At 36.4% G+C, this 22,942-nt stretch overlaps 2 protein-coding genes across 3 annotated transcripts; both read left to right on the plus strand.

Annotated features, from left to right (window-relative positions):
* The first annotated feature begins 609 nt into the window (after window positions 1-609).
* pigv (phosphatidylinositol glycan anchor biosynthesis, class V) lies at window positions 610-3,733 on the plus strand. Its single transcript, XM_062992147.1, has 3 exons — window positions 610-699; window positions 1,289-2,452; window positions 2,953-3,733. The coding sequence occupies exons 1-3, from the start codon at window positions 610-612 to the stop codon at window positions 3,241-3,243; spliced, it is 1,545 nt and encodes a 514-aa protein (XP_062848217.1). The 3' UTR covers window positions 3,244-3,733.
* A 4,710-nt stretch (window positions 3,734-8,443) lies between these two features.
* On the plus strand, window positions 8,444-21,723 carry zdhhc18a (zinc finger DHHC-type palmitoyltransferase 18a). 2 transcript variants are annotated; one of them, XM_062991344.1, is made up of 10 exons: window positions 8,444-8,834; window positions 9,466-9,626; window positions 10,270-10,419; window positions 12,008-12,145; window positions 12,655-12,706; window positions 13,156-13,258; window positions 13,446-13,558; window positions 13,728-13,827; window positions 15,154-15,225; window positions 19,028-19,102. In XM_062991344.1, exons 1-9 carry the CDS (start codon window positions 8,593-8,595, stop codon window positions 15,193-15,195), a joined length of 1,101 nt encoding a protein of 366 aa, XP_062847414.1. In that variant the 5' UTR covers window positions 8,444-8,592; the 3' UTR covers window positions 15,196-15,225; window positions 19,028-19,102. The 2 variants fall into 2 exon arrangements, with proteins under 2 accessions (XP_062847414.1, XP_062847413.1); XM_062991343.1 differs by lacking the exon at window positions 15,154-15,225 and having other exon boundaries at window positions 19,028-21,723.
* Window positions 21,724-22,942: the final 1,219 nt, after the last annotated feature.

Genomic DNA, 22,942 nt, shown 5'->3' on the forward strand with positions numbered 1-22,942 from the left:
ATGTGAGATAGTTTTGCTAAAATATTTTACACATTGTAAAGTATGTTTTAGCCCTTTGTTGTTGCATGGATGAATGTTTTAAAGAAATCTATATGACATATTTGAATGTAAGTTATAAGTCATTTATTTAACCCTTGTGTGGTGTTCATAGTTTTGTTTTTCAGCCAATGTTTTCAGTACAATGTGAACTCATTAAAACGTGTTATTTTATATGTTCTTCACACAAAATAAGCCAAAGGCAAAGAGTCAGAGGTTAAAATTATAATAAAAAGCATCATTTTTCTTTTGGTAATCATTGAAAACGGGTCCCACAGACCCAAACACCACACAACGGTTAAGAAAAAAGATAAACCCATCTAGCACTCTGATACTTTTATTTTGACAATAGGAAACGTCACACTCAGGGTACATCTGATTTGGTAGAATAAAAGTTCTCTCGGTTACACGTATTGTGTCAGTGAGTGCTCACTGTGTATTCATTAATGTATAAACGTTGTTTAAAACAATGTTAAATAAATATAGATTACGACCGTAAAAAAATATTTAACTGAACTAAAGTGTGCAGATTTGATCATGGTATCTGAACAGCAGAGGATGATTTAAAGCACGATGTTGATTTCAGACAAGAATGCGAAATTAGATATACAGACAGTTCTGCGATTTGCTGCTTTTACACGAGTGTTGGCACTTCTTTTACAGGTAGGTAAAGCACAGTAACACCCTTATATCTAATACTGCGGTAAACTTACTTGGTTTCAGCTACCTAAGTCGCCTTCATTAGGTAAAAAGCAGATGAGCATGTCCTGTTTGAACATAAACTTCTCTGTACCATATAGAATAAGGTCACAGTAATCCGTACACTTCATAGCAGCCAAAAGATCATTCACATGAAATAGCAGCATGTCCAGTGGTTTCAAATACTATGGGAGGGTCCTGTCTGCATTTTAAATTTAAGTGTTTGTTTAATTTCGACCAGTCAAATTCAAAATAAAAGTTACCCACTCCTGCAGGCTCCATGTAGTGGAAAGAATTACCTCTAACAGTGATACCCACATCACATTAACATTTATTTATTAGGATTTTAACATCATGTTTTACACTTTGGTTACATTCATGACAGAAACTGTAGTTACTCATTCTATAGATTTTCAAACCCAAACTAAATCTAACCCATATTAGTGACAGGTGAAATTAAATATATTATTCAATATTCCAAGTTTTGGAAAAACTCTGATTATTTACACAGATTCAATACATTAAATAACAACTTTTTCTTTTTCTAATATAGGCTGTGCTGAATGCAGCAATTCCTGATCACCCAGCAGATGCCTTCAGTCCTCCCCGGGCAGAGAAGCCACTTCTCCTGGACCCACTTATCGAGGTTCTGTTTGGTGGATTAGGCCGCTGGGATGCAGAACATTTTCTGTTTATTGCAGAGCGTGGCTATTTATATGAACACAACCATGCTTTCTTTCCACTTTTCCCACTAATCCTGCGTTCAGTAGCAGCTACCCTGCTGTGGCCACTGAGTGATTTTCTGACATTTCGTGGACGTTTACTCGTGGCAGTATCCATATTAAATAGTGCAGTCTTTTTGCTAAGTGCTGTTGCACTTTATGGACTGAGCTGTATAGTTTTACAGGACCGAAAGCTTGCACTAATCACAAGCCTTATCTACTGCCTTACACCGGCTAATGTTTTTATGCTAGCGGGCTATTCAGAATGCCTATATGCTGCTCTTATTTTTGGTGGTTTGTTTTTATTGGAAAGGGGCTTCACACTTCAAGCAAGTGTCCTTCTAGGTTTAGCTACTGCTACTCGTGCTAATGGACTTGTTAATGCTGGATTTCTGTTGTATCTACCCCTGCAGCAGAGTCTTGCTCAAGCTGAGGTGATGATCAAGGGATCTGAATGGCACATTAGATTCCAAAAATACATTGTGACTGCTTTGCGGTTTTTACCCAAATCATTACTACATATTGTAGTCATTGTGCTACCATTCTGTTTCTTCCAATATTATGGCTACCACACGTTCTGTATGGAATCTATGAATCAGGAGGTTTCTCCTGTGCTCCTTCTGTTGGCTAAAGAGAAAGGATACCGAGTCCCAGATGCAGCAGCCTTCAGACCCAGCTGGTGCCTGGCACCCATTCCAGTACTGTACTCTTATATTCAGGATGTTTACTGGGATGTAGGATTTCTCAGATATTTCCAGTTCAAACAGATACCCAATTTTCTTCTGGCACTTCCTATATTTATATTGACTGGCATGGCATCATACATATATATAATGGCCAATCCACAGTATTGTTTACATCTTGGCCTGGGGAGGATTGGAATAAAGGGAAAAGAAGGAAAACCACCAACAGGTTTCTACAGCCTAAAGGTCTTTGTGTATGTTGTTCATTGCTCTGTCTTGCTGATGTTTGGCACATTCTGCATGCATGTTCAGGTAAGTTTAAGAATAAGACAGTTTTAAGCTTAAAAGTTCCTTAATTTTAAAATTTCCCTCTCAAAATGGTGTGATCTTTATTAAAGTAATAATACTAGACAAACACATTGTGTTTTATTCTATTTTTATTTATTTAACACTTTGATTAGGGGAGCGGAACCAAATTAAACAGGAAGGCCTGGAGAATAATTTGAATGAATAGGAATTAAACAAACTATACATGTAAAAAAAAAACAGTATTATAACAAGTTATAACAAGTGAAAAGCATGAAGAATTTAATTAGAGTTCATCATCTTTCAGTCCAATCTGTGGTAAAGTCTACTAGTGAATATTGGACAGTGAGTGCAGACATCCGCAATGCAAGGATAATATTTTGTGGACTGATGAGTCGAAAGTGGAATTTTTTGAAAAACATGATTAAGGATATTAGCATGCAATAAGTGTTATGCACCTTTGATGTGAGATGTTTTAATTTAATGTGTATTAATGTTTCCTTTAGGTGCTCACCCGTTTTCTAGCTTCATCTTCACCAATAGTTTATTGGATTAGCAGTCACATTCTTCTCTCTGACGAACCCATATTACAAGAAGACAACAATGCTCATGGCCAACAAAAGGACACAAAAAGTTATTTTAGTTATTTTTTCATGTCATGCCCAAATAACCCTGTCACTCAACTTTTGATGAACTGGAGGAATTGCTCTTTTCCCACTTGGTGCATTCTGGGTTACTTCATCTTGTATTGGTTTTTAGGCTTGGCTTTGCACTGTAACTTCTTGCCCTGGACTTAAAGGAGAATGTTTGACTGAACTGAGCTCTGCATACCCTACAGACTTGTCAAACTCCAATTCTCAGATGGCAATCAGATTTTTTGACTCCCTGCCAGACACTTTGGCACTAAATCCATGTCACCCTAGTGCCCTTGGTATCACCCCCACCTTTCCCTGCCTCATGGCCAGTCTGTGTGGAGGAACACATCATTGCAGTGTTTAGCTTTATTTCTCATTTAATATACCTGTTGAATTATTTGGATTCGGTATGTTATAACTGGGAACAGATAAAGTATTTAAGGCTGTGGCCAAGCTGGATTACTTTTGCATTTATGTGACATGGATTCATATAAAAAATACTTCTTCAATTTAATTACATTGCTAAATGTAAGTAAACGTCTGCCATTCGGACGGTCACTGTTCTAAATAACTAAACATGCTGCCAAACTGTATTATGTATTATTAAATACATACATTTGTGTTATCATTTTATGATATTGGGGACCATGACTGCCTTAGTTACTTTAATAAATGTTTTTTTTTAATAAACAAATGTTTGTGAAACATTATATTAATAGTTTTTGAGTTCTTGAGTTCTATACATGTTAATCATAACATTTGTTTGATTGAGAAAGGTTGGGTTCTCAAAATTATAGACAGTAATGTCATGTTTTCTACTCACGGTGGCTTAATGGGTAGCACTGTCGCCTCACAGCAAGAAGGTCCTGGGTTCAATCCCCAGGTGAGGCGGTCCGGGTTTTTTCTGTGTGGAGTTAGTTCTCCCCGTGTCCGCGTGTCCCTCCCACAGTCAAAAAACATGCCACCAGGCTAATTGTAAACACTGAGTTGTCCTATAGATATCTAGTCGCTAGATGCACGAACCAGTGCATTGTAGTGCCGGCCCAAGCCCGGATGAATATGGAAGGTTGTGTCAGGAAGGGCATCCGGCGTAAAAACAGTGCCAAATCCCGCCGGCGACCCCTAACAGGAAGAAGAATGTCATGTTTTCTACTCTTTAATAGCTGGGAACTTAAATAGGCAAATTGTGTAGAACTAGCTACACATCGTCCAAAAAAGGTCTTCAAAATGGTGGATAAATATAACACATTTATAAATGGTTGGACACATTGTTTTCATGGTATAAGGTAGGAGTTTCAGTCTTGAAGGGCCACTGTTTAGCAGTTTTAATTTTTCTCTGCCCTACCATACCTTAGCTTATGAGCTAATTATTAAAGCTATTCAGAGAAAACTTTTCACTTCACAGTATGGTAGGTGTTCGGGACATGAGTTAAGAAACCATTATATAAGGGTAATATAAGGTAACGTTCAGAGGAGCACAAGTCTGGTCCAAGAGGGAGACCATCACAGGTTGTCATTTTCTGTGTTCAAGCTAACCTAATTCAATTACTCTTAAATTTTTACTGTTCAATATTTAATTGTATTCTTACACTAATAGAATTGCTAAAATTGTGATGAAAGCAAATGTATTTTAAGACTAAAAATAACAACATTTAGGTTGGCTTATTTATAGTTTTCCTTTCAGTAAAATTATAGACATGCCTCCCATAGGTTTTTACTCCACCATAGTTGTTACCCATCACAAACGAAAGCACGACAGACTTCTTTGCTAACTGGCTCGTAAACTTATAATACATTGTATGTCACAATAAAAAAAATTTGCTGCTGTACTTTGTAACCCCAAGCACAAAAAAAACTGTACTTCACACATTTTTGTCAGGTTTAGATAGTCTGTAAGTCAGAGAGGAATCACCAAATTGTGCTAGTCTCTGAATCATTGTGCACTCTTGGAATCGGTAACATCATCTTCATATGGTATAAAAACATCTGTATACATTTCATACACGTTTCTTGTGACAGATTGTAAATTGACTATATAAAGAACATCAGCCATCGATTAGTACAAATGTTTAATCATATTTTATTTAATAGCTAATACTTTTATTAAAAAGCATGGATTATAGATGCTGCTTATGCCATGTCTGCTTAAATATTAAAAAAATTAAATATTAAAAAAATTGTAGCCTAGCGGTTAAGGTACTGGACTAGTAATCGAAAGGTCACTGGTTCAAGCCCCACTGCCAGGTTGCCACTGTTGGGCCCTTGACTAAGGCCCTTAACCCTCAATTGCTTAGACAATACTGTATACTGTCAAAGTACTGTAAGTCGCTTTGGATAAAAGCATCTGCTAAATGCTGAAAATGTAAATGTAGATTTTACAAGGTGGTTGTTATGGCGCCATCTGGTGGTAATATAAAGCTATGAACATTTGAAAGGTTTAATGCTGGGTTGTCTATCTAAAACGTGAAAATCTAAAATATATTTTCATTTAAAATACAACAAGAACTGTCATGATTGTGATTTTAAGCTTATGGGTCATTCTATAATTTGGGGTACATTTCACATCTCCAAAAAAGTACAAAAAAATTGTTCTCTCTCAATAGAACAATCAGTGGTTCAAATTAATATATTCCTTTAGTGTAACATATCCACTAGTTGCAAAGCTTAAACATAATTATTTTTTATTTTATTTAAAAGGGCAAGTAGATGTAGACTACTAGGTAACTTAGTTGACAGGTAACATAGTTGACAATTTCCCTATTTTGACCCATAACTTCAGTGGTAGACCTTGCCTGGCTGACCACATGTCATTTCTTGAACAGAATAATGTCTAATTTGAACATACATTTGAATTAAAATTATTAAAAAAATTGTAACCATAACAATGTATGTAACATAGTTGACGGTCAATTAATATACTCATTGACAATGTTCTATTATAGATAAAATATTTAAAAAAATAAGAGAACATTCACCACAGTTTGTTCAATATGCCCACCACAGAGAAAAATGATATCATGTAATGCTGGTCACATAGTTTTAGAACAAACCATTTTTGAGTTGCTGAGTGGAGTTCTGTTAGTAACATAGTTGACAGAACTTTTGCGGACAATAATAAATAAATATATTTAAATTATTTAAAAGAGATATTTAAAATATAAAATATTATTTTTCTTTAGTATTTAAACTATTGAAATAAATAAAAAAAAAGATGTTGATGCCCTTAATAATTTTATTCATTATTTTGAAACCAAGGCACCCTCAACTTAAAAAACAGACACAGCAAAAACTGTTCATTTAGGAACATCATGACAAATTTCAAGCTAAATGAAGCATAGGATGCACATAATGTTTTTGTGATATTACAACATGTTTTCCATTAATAGGTAAAATATGAAATTTTTAAAGAAAATTGTTAGAATAAATATAATTATTATCACTGGACATGGAATGTACCCCAAATTATAGAATGACTCTTATGTTGAATGTATGCATTATTTTTCAGTTACCAATTTATCCTGATCAGGGTTGCAGTGGGTCCAAGTTGTAGATAACATAAGTATGTTTATGTTACCATGTTCATGTTTGTTACATTCATTTGACCTCTGCTGTGCAAGTAAAAAAAACCATGCTCCTGCATTTTCTGTGTCTATTTAATTCATATATCATATAGACACAACAAAGTAAAAAGTTATTGTAACACTTTCTACACCAACAAAATGTGAATTAACGTTGATGTACGTATATTTTGACCCAGCTGATTCTGTCATATTCTTAGAAAACCCAATTAGAATTGTATTTTGTCCTAATTTAGTCAGAGTTTTGTATTTGTAGTTGCAGAAAACTAAATAACGTCTAAAATGTCAAGACTAGCCTACCGTAACAAGTGTAAATAAACCTTTGTATGTGGTGACATTGTATCTTCTAGTTTATTTATTTTCCACAGAATTTCCACACTCATTTTCTTTCTAATGTAAGAAAACAATACATAGGCAGTATAGTCGTTATAGTAGGGGTGTTTATAGATGGTTATTTAAGGTAAAGTTAATCCAGTCATGCGCGGATAGCTGGTAACAAGTCAGTTACCAGCAGTTAGCCTAGTGTTTAAGGTACTGGACTAGTAATCAAAAGGTTCAAGCCTCACTTCTGCAACTGTTGGGCCCTTGAGCAAGGCCCTTAACCCTCCATTGCTTAGATTATATACTGTCACAACTGTAAGTCGCTTTGGATGAAAGCGTCTGCTAAATGCTGAAAATGTAAATGTAAACAAGTCCGAAGTCCCATACAGAACACTTACATTAACACTTATATTTTCAACTGGTTAAAATGGTACAAATATAATGAAACTGCAGATAATATCATGGATTTACGTTGCGTGTGTCCCCTCGGGTAAATTAAACAAGATAATACTGTAATAGTTTTATATTTAATCGATAATAATGAAATGAATGAGTAGTGAAGACGGTACAGGAGAGAAAGAGAGTGAGTGATAGTGATCATTACACTGCTGTGTTTACATTGTGCTCTGAGACTGTTTCTACTAGACCGTCGTCTGGCGGCGTCTTGAGTGGAGCTACTGTCACACAACCTGGCTTTAGCTAGCATGGCTAGGTGTTGTGGCTAATTAGCTTGCTGGTTTACTGAAGCCGGTATTGTTTGTAAATAAGTGGAGTAATATTTGGTGTATGAATTCACGCTTTGTGTATTTGAAGGATTTAGTTTTGTCTTAGATAGAATAGTAAACGCGAAGGCGACTAGGGAAGCCACATTGCTAGCCAATGTTTCAGCCACGAACTGTTATTGTTTACGAGCTAATGCTAGTGTCTTTTGTTAAATATCAGGTTGTGCTGTTGAAGTAGCTCGTTAGTTGTTTTTAAGTAAATTGTGTATTAATTGTTGATGCCTAGACAGTTTAAGCTGGATTAATGTATACAACTTACACCTGTGTAGTTTCATCTAGCAGTGAAACTCTTTGTTGGCTAATATCTTAGTTAGTGTAATGAACCGGCTTATTGTTTTCTTCTGCTTTAGTGAATTATATTTAAAAGTGTGATGAGATGCAGTATCACACTGCAAATATATTGCATATATTAATTTATAGGAATCTCAGTTTTTGTATTAGTATTAGTTATGTCTTGCATATATTGTTTTAACCTAAAACATTTAAACGTATTTAATGGTGTGAATATTGACAAACAGAAACATGTTTTGGTCATCTGGGATACCATAACAGAAATGAGTCATTAGATTATTTATGTATTGGAGCAGGTTATAATATCAGTATTGCAAAGGTCATTGTCACTCTATTAATAAATAGGGTTTCCCTGTTTTTGAAGCTTAGGTGATAATAGATGAAATAATATTTATGTTGGTCTCTCTCATATAAACACCAGGTTTAACCTGATTTAAAACAATATGTTGTGCAACCCCAGAAGGTGAATAACCATTTTTAATTCAGGAAGTTGGTTAGTGATCTATCTCCACTGCGGGCATCATTTCGGGTCAGTAACCATGAAAAACTGTGAATACCAACAAATTGACCCCAGAGCACTGGGAACACCGTCCTCTACACCAGCTTCCACACTGCAGAATGGGAATAAAGATCCTCCTCGCCTTAAAAGAAAGTGGGAAGTGTTTCCTGGTAGAAATCGCTTCTACTGTGATGGACGCATTATGGTTGCCCAACATTGTGGTGTTCTGCCTCTGACTCTTGGCCTTATTATCGTCACCACTACTTTTTTCTTTATATTTGAGTAAGTATTTGAGTATTTGTTTCAACATAATACTGTTTAATTATTTCAACAACATTAATTTTAAGATGGGAAGGACAGGGACTGAGTGATATCACATAATATATTGGTATTTTTAAAATTTCGAGTGGCATCAGGTGTCCGGGCATATATGTGTTGTTTATATGTGTTATGAGTTAGTATTGCAGTTAGATATTTTTACCAAGTTGCCTGCTCACTAAATATGTTAATACTTTGAGCAATTTTTAAATGTAAAGTTGGGCGGCACGGTGGCTAAGTGGGTAGCACTGTCGCCTCACAGCAAGAAGGTCCTGGGTTCGATCCCCAGGTGGGGTGGTCCGGGTCCTTTTTGTGTGGAGTTTGCATGTTCTTCCCGTGTCCATGTGGGTTTTCTCCGGGTGCTCCGGTCTCCTCCCACAGTCCAAAGACATGCAAGTGAGGTAAATTGGAGACACTAAATTGTTCATGACTGTGTTCAATACAACCATGTGAACTAATGAATCTTGTGTAATGAGTAACTACTGTTCCTGTCATGAATGTAACCAAAGTGTAAAACATGACGTTAAAATCCTAATAAAACAAAACAAACAAACATGTCAAGTTATAATAATAATGTTTTTTTTTCTACCAACAGTTGCCCATTTCTGGTGGCTCACCTTACCATCTTTATCCCTGTAATTGCTGGAGTACTGTTTGTGTTTGTGATCATCAGCCTTTTTCGCACTAGTTTAACAGATCCAGGGATCTTACCAAGGGCTTTACCAGAGGAGGCTGCTGACATAGAGCGCCAAATAGGTAAGATATAAAGATTTAATTCTGGATTTAAATTCATATGTGGTAAATTCACCAATGTCCATGTTAGGCACCGGTTGATATAGAGTTTTATGTGTTATATGTTTTTTGAATTTACTTCATATTCTTTAATAATTCTGGATCAGGTAAATAACAGTTACATAAATTGGCCAACAAAGGTTTTTTTTTTTACAGCTTTCATCTTGAAACCTCTACAGTTTGCTTGTACAGTCTGTTATTATAAAACTTGAAACAAGTGAAAATATGAATGTGTTTAGTTTCATAGGGAAATGAAAGTAGATTGAAATGAAAGAAAAATTACAATTATTTTATATCTAATTACAATTAGATAGATAAATTACAATATCTATCTATCTATCTATCTATCTATCTATCTATCTATCTATCTATCTATCTATCTATCTATCTATCTATCTATCTGTTAGTTAATATTGTAGAAATACTTAAACAGCTTCACCATTTATTTTGTTTGCTGAATCTTCTGATTAAATGTTGGATTAAAACTGTTATAATCACCAGTGTGCACATTTGGCATGTCATATAAAAATCTAAACAGTAAACATGTTGATATAAGGGTTTCTTGTGTATTATTTGTGTTTATGAATTCTGTTATTCATTTTCCTAGATAATTCTGGATCAGGTACATACCGCCCCCCACCTCGAACTAAGGAGATCCTTATAAATGGACAGGTGGTCAAACTCAAATACTGCTTTACCTGCAAGATGTTCCGTCCACCTCGCACCTCCCACTGTAGTCTCTGTGACAACTGTGTCGGTAAGAGCACCTAGGATGATTTTAGTACCCTTATTATGTATACTTTTTAGTGAAGATGATTTAAAAGCATAAAAATCAGCCAACTAATCTTCATCTACGATGTTTGTAATGTATGTACAGTTGTCATTATTAGAGATGGACTGATCGGGGTTTTTGGCACCGATTCCGATCTCTGATCTCCTTTCAGGGACATCGGCCAATAGCCGATTCCGATCGAGGGGGGGGGGATTAGCAGTAAATAAACTTAAAAAGAGCCTCACAGTAAAGATAAACCGGAGCAGCGCGCGCGCGCGTGTGTGTTTGTGCCTTTAGAAGATACGCTTTGTTCACAGTATCGCTATAAGTGATTCATTGATTCATGAGTTGATTCGTTTTTACGTGAAGCGTAAGTTTCTCTTCTCAGTTATCTCTCCGTGTTTACTGTTATTAATTAAATGTCGTGGTTTTAAATAAACAGCAGCTACTACAGAACATTTTCTGTGACTCTCTTACATTAAAAAGCTTCATTAAAAAGCTTAATTAAACTGCTATTACCACAGATCTATAACCGAGTCAGACTCGTTCCGTCTAAGGAGCTAAAAGTTTTCTAAAAGTTCAGCAGATGATCCTGAACTAACGAATTTGGTAATGAATAAACTTTTGCCTCGGATTGGCTCTGTAACATCTTCTGTTCTCATCTACATCACAAGTAAGAACCGCTTACGATTTACCAAAGTGAACCAGGAGTTTATATAACGTGCTGATAGAATCGACTCAGATGTGACCGGGTTGAATTATCTTTTTAAAGTAAATATTACAATCAGCAAAATTACATCGTAAGAGCTTTCACGATGGTTTCTGTACGATTGTTGATGAATGGTGATGTGATGGTTGGTGCTTCGTAGCTCAAAGTCTGGATCAATCCACTGAGCTGTTAACTTAACGTGGTCTTTATATATCACACGATCGGATCGGCTACTTTTAGGAAATATCGCCGATCGCCGATAGCATATTTTGATTAAAAATCAGCCGATACCGATTCGTAGCCGATCGATCGTCCCATCTCTAGTCATTATGCATTAGCACTTTTTACAGGTTTCCTTTTACTGAGAGAAAATCAGATTGCCTAAAAATCTAGGATCATATGAAAATGGGACAGAGGCATGTTTACTACTGGGTCACATCACCTTCTTTTAATTATACTTTTTAATTGCTTGTGAATTTAAGATACTAATTGTTGAAGTTTTGTAATTATGCAGTATTTTTGGTAAGTAAGGAAAATGACTCCACAGAATTTTGTGTGAGAAAACAGACTGCACTCGGTTGTAAGTTACAGTCTGCAGCTTAGCTGTGCTTGTCACATGAGGCTCACTTATATCAGTTTCAGCTGAAACAGTTTCAGTATCTGCTTGGCTGCTGCCTTTTAGCATCTGCTAGTCACACACCTGCTCGGCTACAGTGTCAGGGGCAGTAAAAGCACATCTCTACATTTAGCCTGTCGATGTCAGTTTAGTAATCTAAGAATGCCAAACCATTGAAAACCTGCTTAGTGCTCATGTAAAAGTCAAAATAAACTCTAATGGCTTATTCTTCTTGGTTTTACTTCCAGAGCGTTTTGATCACCACTGCCCATGGGTGGGGAATTGTGTTGGAAAGCGCAACTATCGCTTTTTCTACATGTTTATAGTCTCATTGTCCTTTCTTACCTCCTTTATCTTTGGTTGTGTGATCACACATCTCACTTTACGTAAGTAATTTACCATATTAGTGCATCACTTGAATAAAGTCAGTTAACAATACTTGTTGTTAGAAAGAGGGCTTTTGCAAATTCACTTGTGTAGTTTAATTTATTAGACTTGCTAGTAATAATTAAGAAAGCTGTTTGAACAAAAAAAACCCCAACAATTTAGTGTTGGTATAGAGCTTCTAAATTTTGCTAAATTTGTCATCAATGGTTGAAAAATAATCTAAAACCTTAAAAATCTAGTTTTTGCTTGTCAGACATGATGACTTAAAGCAACAGTGTTATTTCATTTTTATTTCATTTGAATACGAGTCTCAGTGGTGGTGGGCTAGTGTAATAGACCACCGTGCCACCCGAATGACTTAATAGTGTTTTTATAAAGTATATATATATGTGGATTTATTGAGTTTCATATGGAAGTAGTATCTGTTTATGAAACTTATCTGACAAATGCCATATAATGCTATAATATGAAAAATACTATTTACTGAGCCTTTTTCTGTTTGTCACAGGATCACAAGGTGAGAAAGGACTAATACAAGCCTTACAGGAGAGCCCAGCCAGATATCCTTTCTGTTTGTATTTACTTCCTCATGTCATCATTGCAGGTCATGAGTAACTCACTGATGTGTTTAAATTCATTTAGTAACCAGGCAGTAAGTTTAAAAGACCACAGCCTGCTACTTATTTCTTTTAATCTTAATCCTCTTCATTCCTAATTGGCTTTGTCATTCTTCAGGACTGTAATAGTTGATAAGCCACTTCATCTCAAAGTAAATTTTCCGACAGCACCAACCAGGCACAAAAGCTTTTGTTTACATTGTTGATATGGGCAGTTGTCATCAATAAGGTTTAGCGTAATGTACATAATGCCTTATAATATGTGCTTATATAATGTTTGGAGTTTAATAAATGTGACAGGTTGACTTAAACAGTGTATTATTAAACATGAATACACATCTTAACAGTAATTAATGATTAATTCCAGTGTTAAACCTTGACTTCTCTGGTAATGTTGTGGAACTGGTTGTTTGTTTCTTCTCCATTTGGTCTATTCTGGGCCTCTCTGGCTTCCATACCTACTTAGTGGCCTCCAACCTCACAACTAATGAAGATGTAAGTATTGTCAAGCAATCAGGTCTTCGCAATAGGTAGAAACTGTTGCACAGGTATTATAAAGCACAGTAGTACAAAACCACAATTTCACCTTGTCTGCAAATAAGATGTCAGACAAAAGTGATAGACATACAGTATCACAAATGTCATTTGAAGGTGACCTGTTTATTTTGACACTTTTATTTAGATTAAGGGCTCTTGGTCGAGTAAAAGAGGTGAAGAAGATTCTGGGAACCCATACAGCTACAATAACATCTTTACTAACTGCTGTGTGGTGCTGTGTGGTCCCATGCCTCCCAGGTTAGTGCTAGATTTAAGAAAGATTTAATGTGTTAGGGGTGATTAACAAAAAAAAAGCTGGTTACAGCAAAAATAACCAGAGTAAAACAGAGTATATCCATCTGTTACACAAATATTACTAGGTGCTACTAAAGATTGTAATTCTGTATCATTTAAATATCTTTTTCAGCCTTATTGACAGCAGAGGTTTTTTACCTCCGGATGTTGTGCCTCAGAGTGTACCATCTGAGAATGAAGTTCATCCTTTTATGAAGAAGGACAACAACATGGTAAGAGGGCCATGCAGTGGCAGTACTTTTTGTTTCTAATTTTGGCACTTCAGGACTTTATTTAACGTAGAACCCGAAGTGCTTAAGCAATATTATAAGCAGGCCAATGAAATCGAAGTGAGATAATTACAATCTTTAGGTGATAATGGCATGAAATTAATTTTTTAACTCTTTGTGTCAAACTGCTTTGACCACTTTCTTATCCACCTATTACACACAAGTGAACAAGTGACCTGGTGAACAAAATAAAATATGAATGTGTTTACAAAAACAGAAGCATTGAGGGTTTATGAAAAGAAATTGAATAGGGGTGCAGATTTTACCAATTTTTTTAATCAATAACTGACTGTCAAATTATTGACATTTCTAAAATGGACACTTGTGGAACCTTTGTAATAATTCCCCAAACTTGTCTAATTTATTTTTTAAATCCATTGTTATCTTTAATATCTTCAGTATTGTTTGTTATCAGAATAATGTGTATTATATATAGCCGTACATTAGTTAAATTGGTTAGTTAAAGAACACGAGTCAGTAGTAGGGATGTAACGATACATTCTACCGTCGATGCGGTACGATTCACACGATACTGGGTTCACAATACGATTTTTCCCGATTTTTTTTTTTTTTTTTTTTAAACAAAATGAAATTGAAGACAAATTATGACTAAGTTTCCTTTTATTATTTCTCTTTAAAAAAAATACAAATAAAATACTGTATTTGTGATTATCTTTTATTTATCTAAATAATGAATGTCCTTTTATTTCTGAGGTAGGTGCAAACTATGCCAAATAATGCTTATTGTGTAAAAAACTGAAATTAAATTTTAAAACAAATCCCACATTAAATAAATAAATGAATAATACAAATAAAGAAAGTATCCTCACATAAATACATTTGGCTGGAAAATCCCCTACCTGGCAACTTTGTGAAGTGCCGTCAACCAGGAGAGGTGAATTGTCCCAGTGCCCTCTGCTGTTTAAAGTGAATATTGATTCATCTTAAATGAAAAACCGATTCGAATCGTGGCACATGTGCACCGATTTTTAACTGTCTTTTGGTGCATGGTTACATCCCTAGTCAGTAGGGTTCATGCTATTCTAAATAAATTTTAATAATCCAGTTCTTAGTTGTGTCCTTTACTTAGTTAATTCCTGGGTACTACAGATTGCAGATTTTAGTTGCCACAACACTCCTAAGCATCTAAGAACAGTTCCACATGAATATTATCTGCATATGATAATGCAGTACCAGTTTAGTTTTGGTGAATCCTAGTTTGAGGTTTTTTGACATACAGTTTGTAATGTAATGGGCTGATTTTAACAGGAGGGGAACTGTCAGGACTTTGCTCTGTCCTGCACTGCCTGAAGGTTCTAGCAGGTCTCTTAAGAGTTGATGGTAAGAGTATTTTGGGTCATTTTGCATGCTACTCTAATGCCATCTTCACTCCACCTTGCCTAACCATCTTTTCCATGTTTTTTATACTCAGAATTCACTCCTCTTTCTTCTCGGTGTATAACTTCTTATACATACATACTTACAAGTGTCATTTTAACACTTATTCTGCACCATCATACTTGTGCATCTATCTCCATGTGGTGTTTTAATCTGAATTTACCTGTTGCTGTCACAAATCGTTTACATCATTCAACATAGACATAATGTTCTTTTTCTTCTCTTCTGTGTACTTCGGTGTAGCAATACTTGGATTTTACGTTTTCTGTTTACTACATAGCATGCCTTGGCATAGAAATGCTCGTCATAATTCAGAATAATTGATTACACAAACAGATGTCCTTAGCAACATAGTGAGCAAGTAAGCTCTTGACAATACAAAATCCTGAACGACTCAAAATAATAAACGGTCTTTCTTAAAAAGCCAAATCTTGAGCGTTTTCATATCACTCATTAACCCACACTGAGTGGTAACTTATGATTTACTACACCAGTGTACTTTGGTGATTGTTCTTTTCTGGTTTTACTTGGTCTTAGTGCTGCTTTAAGTATAGTGTCACAGCTATACATATTAAACAGTTGGAGTGTTGTGCTGGTATTAAAGCTTCACCTCTTAAATGGTTCACATATTACCCAATATGATAGACCTTTTTCACTAAATATTGTAGACATTTTCTTCTCAGTCAGTCTATTTACCTGTTGAATCCTCCAGGGATCAATTCTGGGCCCTGTTTCATTTTCCATTTATATGGTAGCCTGAATACATACTGCAATAAGCCATAATGTCTAGTTGCTCAGCATTTACCGTCTTTTAGATATCAAAGATTGGATGGGCAGCCACTTTACATATCTTTCTTCTACATATGACATAGCTTCCTTCTACATATCTGAGGTGTTACTCATGCACAGTCCCCACCACAATTATTCACACGCCTGTTACAGATGAGTAAAAATGGCTTTAATAAGTTTACTTTTGGTGAATAAGCTTAATCTCACAAAAGAGGAGAAAAATCAAGTTTTGAATCTTTATTTTTAATAAAACCACATTTATAAGTATTGGCATTCCTGCATTTAATATTTTGTACAACCTCCCATAGCCAATAAAACAGCATTAGGTCTACTCCTATCACATTATATAAAGTAGAAAAATATAAAGCATGGATTTTGAGATCATTCCTCTTTATAGAATCTCTTTAAATTCATCCAGGGTTCTAGGTTCTCTTGTCTCCTTTGAGCTCACCCCACAGGTTTTCCATGGGGTTAAGAACTGGAACCTGAAGTGGCCCGCATGGCAGAAGCTTGATTTTGTGTTCATTAGACCATTTTTGCATTAATCTGGATCTGGTTTCGGATCATTGTACTGCTGGAACATCCAACAACCTACCTTGAGTGTCTGGTGCCAAAAAGCTCAATTTTCATTTCATCTGACTAGAAGATAGTTCCAGTCAAAATCCCAACAGTGCTTGTGGTTAGACGGGAAAAGCTTTTTTCCCGACAAGTCTTCAAAATAATCCACAACATAAAATAAAATATAAATGGAAAAAGCTTCAGTTACATTTTGTTCCTAAGAATTTCTAGGGCTGCGGGTAACTGGCACATGTGTTTTTATAATAATAATCATTTCTTGATGAGTATAAATTTCAGTTTTCCTCATTTAAAGGTTGTTTTTTCCACATTTTATGTGTGAGAGATTAAACTCATTTATCAAAAGGTAACTTTCTTATTACCCTTGTTATTCCTCTTTACCAGGGCTGGAGCGGACTGTATATCAACTAGAGCTCAGAAGACCTTAAAATGTGATTATGTACTCAAAATGTTTAACATGATTAAATACATTTTATAGCCAAAAGTATTTGGATACCTGATCATGAGCATGTTGGACATTTAACAAACAAGCGGTATTATTTTGATCTTTTCAGCTACAACAGCAGCCACTTCTCACAAGACTTTGAAGTCAGCCATAACATTAAAACCACCTCCTTGTTTCTACACTCACTGTCCATTTTATCAGCTCCACTTACCATATAGAAGCACTTTGAAGTTCTACAATTACTGACTGTAGTTCATCTATTTCTCTGCACATATTATTCTGTGCTTCAATGGCCAGGACCATCACCGAGCAGGTATTATTTAGGTGGTGGATCGTTCTCAGCACTGCAGTGACAATGACATGGTGGTGGTGTGTTAGTGTGTGTTGTGCTGGTATGACACAGTAGCGCTGCTGGAGTTTTTAAATACCATGTCCACTCACTGTCCACTCTACTAGAAACTCCTACCTAGATGGTTCACCTTGTAGATGTAAAGTCAGAGACGATCGCTCATCTATTGCTGCTGTTTGAGTTGGTCATCTTCTAGACCTTCATCAGTGGTCACAGGACGCTTCCTATGGGGTGCTGTTGGCAGGATGTTTTTGGTTGGTGGACTATTCTCAGTCCAGCAGTCACAGTGAGGTGTTTAAAAACTCCATCAGCGCTGCTGTGTCTGATCCACACATACCAGCACAACACACACTAACACACAACCACCATGTCAGTGTCACTGCAGTGCTGAAAATCATCCACCACCCAAATGATCCACCACCCATGACCATTGAAGAACAGGGTGAAAGCAGGCTAAAAAAAGTATGCAGAGAAACAGATGGACTACAGTCAGTAATTGTAGAACTACAAAGTGCTTCTATATGGTAAGTGGAGCTGATAAAATTGACAGTGAGTGTAGAAACAAGGAGGTGGTTTTAATGGCTGATCAGTGTATGTTGGAATTTATGCCTGTTCAGTAAAAAGAGCTTGTTGGTCAACTATTGATGTTCAATTGATGTTCCAGTTCATTCCAGAGCTGTTAAAACCAAGTTTTTCTTCTCGTCTTTATAGACCTTCCTTTGTGCATAAGGGCACGGTAATGCTGGAACAGGAAAGGGCCTTCCCTAAACTGTTGCTGCAAAGCTGTCTGCATATAATTTCCTTTTTATAATTAATTTATTACACCTGTTAGCAGTTGTTGTGTTTGAAACAACTTAAAGGGGTGTCATAATACTTTTGTACATATACATAGTGTATGTTTATAAACGTTACAGTAAAACTGCCGCAAGTCACCAAATTTCAGGAATATGTGTGTTTTATTCCTGAAAACTTATTATCTCTCAAATCTAAAATTCTTGACATTTGCTTTGCAGCCTAAATTTCACAGTGCCCTTCGTGAACATGGGTTATACTGATGGACTAATTAAAGGCTACAGTATGCTTGATCAGTGATTGTGATGTACCTGGCAGTCTAGTCAACCAGGAAAACAGCAAACCAATTTAGCTTCTGGGTGGTTATTCGTGACAGTTCTAAATTTCAGGCTCCTGTTTACAGTGTTCACGGCGTTAGCTTTTTAATGATGTTACTTCATATGATATCGTTACAGGCACACCCAGTATGAAGCTCACTTTCATACACCTGTGTTGCTTGTTTCGTTCTCTCATGTGTTGGGTGCTTTAGCTAATGGAAACCAGTGCATCCTTTCAGCCCTGGTGACTCTGGGGAAATCACTTCACAGAAGCATTTTTTTTCTCATAACTTACTTTTGTTGGCTTGCTTGAGTCCTTTTACTTGCTCACAAACAAGACTAACTTGCCATAATACTTTACCTTTTTTTGCTCTAGTCTTCATAGCTTGTCTTGCTGTGCTCAACCATCACTGTGTAATCTAGCTATACACAACTCCCTCATTTTTACATTTTCTTTTTCCTTCCTTTACATTTTAGTGCATGCAGGATGCGAAGGAGATTTTGGAGTCTGTTTCCCACTCCACGATGGGCCAGAGCTGTTGCTGCTCAGCAACCTCCAAGACTGCACAAGTGAGCCAGGAGAACCTGCTAGCTACAGTCTCAAGCACTTTGCCATCCAGTAGTCCATCTATTAAATGCTCTGAAGGAGAGACTCTGCACAAGTCGGATCAGAACCACCTTCAGAAAATGAGCAAAAGAGCCACACTGCAGGCCCAGAAACCCAGTTTCTTTCTTTCCCAGTACTCTGTTAATCATAGACCTGGCATCCTGAGTGATGCTCCTGATATGGGCTTTTCCCCAATGATCTGAATCCAGCTCTGCAAGCTCCAGCAAATATGAAGTAGTACTTGACCCTCATCCACTGACTCTTCTGAGAATATCCATGTACTGTTAAAAGACTTTGTCAGGGGTTATTATACCTTTGAAAAGATTATCCACTGGACCTAACACTATGTATTAATACATAACATTATATATTAAGTACACATGCTCTTAAATCAGCATGAACTAGATAGTTAATTGCACAATACATGCATTGTTAGGAGATTCTTCTCCCCCCAGTGCTCCTACAGTAAGTGTTTGGTGTTTCACTTGGTCACTGTTTCAAGGGCGCAGTTGTGTTTGGGAAAGTTACTCTTGACCTATACAGCCAAAACACCTCCAGCATGCACTACTGAAGGGTTTAGTTACCTTAGCTACGTTCATTGTCTGAAGGTGCATCAAATCAAGCATATAACTATGCAGCAGTAATAAAATGGGCCATAATGAAAACCATCCTGATATTTAGTGTGGCACTTTTATGACACAGCACCTTTTCAACAGATCAGTTTGTTAAGCTTATGCCATGCTAAAGCTAACCTGCTCTACTGTAGGTGGTTTTATTGTGAAGTGGTAACATATAGGACTAACCCCAGCCCAGCAATACAGCAGGTTACTTAAACTGGTAGTTCTTCTCCTTCCAGAGCAGTTGCATACAATCCTAAACTTAGCATTTGCAATATAAAGCTCTGACTGGAGTCATATAAAGCACAATTCTATTCTACTTTGAAGCATTGGTAACATATTCTCTGGATTGATTAATTACAGTGTATTGTTTGTCTGGGTCCCTTATTTCCAGTAGAGCATTATTAAAATGACAGCATACAATGCTGTTTTTAGAAAAGTTTGTGCTCTAAACTTTTTGGCATCATTTTGGAGTGAAGGGATCTTATTTTAGTTAGGCATGCACTGATTCAATACTCAGAACTGGTGTGTGGTTTGAGACTGAACTGAAATGCTGAATCATATAAGGTTTGATCCTTTATTGTCTTTAACATTTTTACTAGTGATCCATGTTAAAAATTATACACTAATTTCATATAGCACATCACCATAGTAAGTTTTCATATTCCATGCTTGCAAATGTGGTTCTCTTCTGCAATAATTCTGCAGACATCCAACTCACAATCTTAATGATGCACTCTTCAAATATGACTCAAATGTAACAGATGTTGGGTTTGTTTGCTTTTTACATAGTGGGAAACCTCTATTTGTTATTATTGAGGCTTGGTAGGATTAGTTGGAATAAGCAAAGGTGAGGTGTTTTATCTTGCATTATTATAATAAATACCTGCTGTCTTCTGGTGAGAGTTTTCATTGGACCCTAACAATTTTGCTTGTGTAAACTCATGCTGATAAGTTTAAGCACAACTTTCTGGAATTATTATTTGATTATATATTTATTTTTTGTATGGTTTGATAGCTGTTAGTAATATTTGTTAGAGTTAAAAGCAAAGTAAATGAATGGTATTCTCAGCTGATGGTTATGTGTTCTTAGCCTTAAATGTTCTGCCAGTTAAATGGCACCTTCTTGTAAAAGTAGGTGGTTCATGGCAACATTAGGTAGTAAAGTATTAGATACTCCAGCCATAGGTAGAAGTCTGGATTGTATTAGTAATAAGGCCACTAGTTTTTAATTTAATTTGAGTTTGAATCTCAGCTGTGTTATCGGCCGGCTGGGCGTCTACATTGACACGATTTGCTACGTCTGAAAGAAAGCCTTGTGATGGATTGGCATCCTGTACAGGGTAGTTCTGCCTTGCGCCCAGTGTTCCCTGGTGGAACCGGACCCACTGCGACCCAACCATGATAAAGTGGTTGATAAAAATGAAATGATACATCGACTCAAGTTCTCATTAGTTAGTTTTGGCAAGAGTTGTTGAAGTAACAAATGTAAGTTTGATTTGCAGTGAATTAACAATTGTTTTGGGGGGTAATGTGGTTGACTTTCATAAATGCACAACCTTTATTCACGCTTCTCAAATAGTACATTTATTTTGTGCTGGATGTGAATCCATATTGCTCTATAAAGCTGAAGTGTATGACTAAGCCAAACAATCTATTACATTTCTGTATTGATACATTTCTGTTTGTTACATTGTTATTTGTTACACTATTTTGTCATTATTTGTTACATCAAAGAAGTTACTCCGTGATGTCCATTATTTACCATCTGTAAACCTGAACATTCGATAAGAACACTAGGTGGCACATGTATCCTTCAGTGGTCAGGCCTGTCTTGTTGAGAGTGGTTTATTTCAATCGCAGGCTTTCAGTGCCCAGGTCCAGCACAGGTGACTGATTTCTTTGCTTTAATGCACCTGATCCAGCTCATTAAAGCTTTAATGATCTGATGAGTTTGTGAAGTGTTTTTCTTTTCTCAAGAGTCACAAAAATCTGCACATTGAGGGAGTGCCACAATGACATGAAAGAAAACTGTATGATGAGCATTGCAATCAAGGTTTTCTTAAGTCTGTCTATGCTAGTCCTTTATGATTTGGACCATTTGTTACAGATTGTTACTTAGTTACAGATTTGCTTACCTGCAGATTGCTTTTTTCACAGCTATGAAGATTTTGTTGTTTCTAGCAGCTAGTATTTTCTTAAGCATCTTTGTTACGTTATTTAACAGTCTGAAAGCCATCATGAGCAAAGCATAGAAATGGAGCAGCATTCTTCTTTCTTGGTCTGCTATTTCAGAAATGTCCTCATTTCATGTTGTACCTGTCAGTACAATATAAGTAAGGTCTATAAGTGGTCTAGGTATTGGCTACTGCGCCTAGGTGGCGCAGTGGTAAAACGAGCTAGCACACCAGAGCTGACATTTCAAACTCATCGGTTTGAAACTCGGCTCTGCCATCCGTCTGGGCTGGGCGCCCACATGAACAGTGATTGGCTATTGTTCATACAGGAACTCCTCATAACTGAGGCAATTACAACCTCTGTTGGCTGATTGATGGCGCCTGGGTCGAGGAATAATGAGTGGCTCTCCGTACACAAAGCTGATCCACATATAGACTTGCCTCATGCAGGTGAAAAGATGCAGTCGGCTACTGCACACGTGTCAGAGGGGGAGTGTGTCAGTTTTGCTCTCCTCAATCAGGGTGGGGATCAGCATCAGTTAAGAGGAAGCATAATGCAGTTGAGTAGTTGGGTACCCTAAAAGTCAGGAGAAAAAGATGAGAAAATGCATAATCAAAAATATATTTTTAAAAGATCCTCATACAATTATGTGTGTGTTATGGTTGGGTCAGCTGGGTGTGGGTGCTAAATCTGAAATGGCCTTGCTTTTTTCACAGCTATGAACATTTTGTTGTTTCTAGCAGCTAGTATTTTCTAAAGCATCTTTGTTACATTATTAAACAGTCTGAAAGCCATCATGAGCAGAAGCATAGAAATGGAGCAGCATTTTTATTTCTTGGTCTGCTATTTCAGAAATTTCCTCATTTCATGTTGATCCCTGTCAATACAATATTAGTAGCTCTACAAGTGGTGTAGGTATTGGCTAAAACCAACGTCACAAGCATTTATACATCAAAATGTAGCTATGGGAACACGTGGCATACTGCACTG

Source organism: Trichomycterus rosablanca, chromosome 3 (assembly GCF_030014385.1).
Source record: "Trichomycterus rosablanca isolate fTriRos1 chromosome 3, fTriRos1.hap1, whole genome shotgun sequence".
Lineage (NCBI taxonomy): Eukaryota > Metazoa > Chordata > Actinopteri > Siluriformes > Trichomycteridae > Trichomycterus > Trichomycterus rosablanca.

What these genes read in the sequence shown, in the direction of transcription:
- pigv (XM_062992147.1), top strand. Translation starts at nt 610, where the DNA reads ATGTTGATTTCAGACAAGAATGCGAAATTAGATATACAGACAGTTCTG. An exon ending in TGTTGGCACTTCTTTTACAG is followed by an intron (nt 700 to 1,288) that starts GTAGGTAAAGCA and finishes TTTCTAATATAG; the next exon opens with GCTGTGCTGAATGCAGCAAT. An exon ending in CATTCTGCATGCATGTTCAG is followed by an intron (nt 2,453 to 2,952) that starts GTAAGTTTAAGA and finishes TGTTTCCTTTAG; the next exon opens with GTGCTCACCCGTTTTCTAGC.
- zdhhc18a (XM_062991343.1), top strand. Translation starts at nt 8,593, where the DNA reads ATGAAAAACTGTGAATACCAACAAATTGACCCCAGAGCACTGGGAACA. An exon ending in ACTTTTTTCTTTATATTTGA is followed by an intron (nt 8,835 to 9,465) that starts GTAAGTATTTGA and finishes TTCTACCAACAG; the next exon opens with TTGCCCATTTCTGGTGGCTC. An exon ending in ACCTCACAACTAATGAAGAT is followed by an intron (nt 13,259 to 13,445) that starts GTAAGTATTGTC and finishes ACTTTTATTTAG; the next exon opens with ATTAAGGGCTCTTGGTCGAG.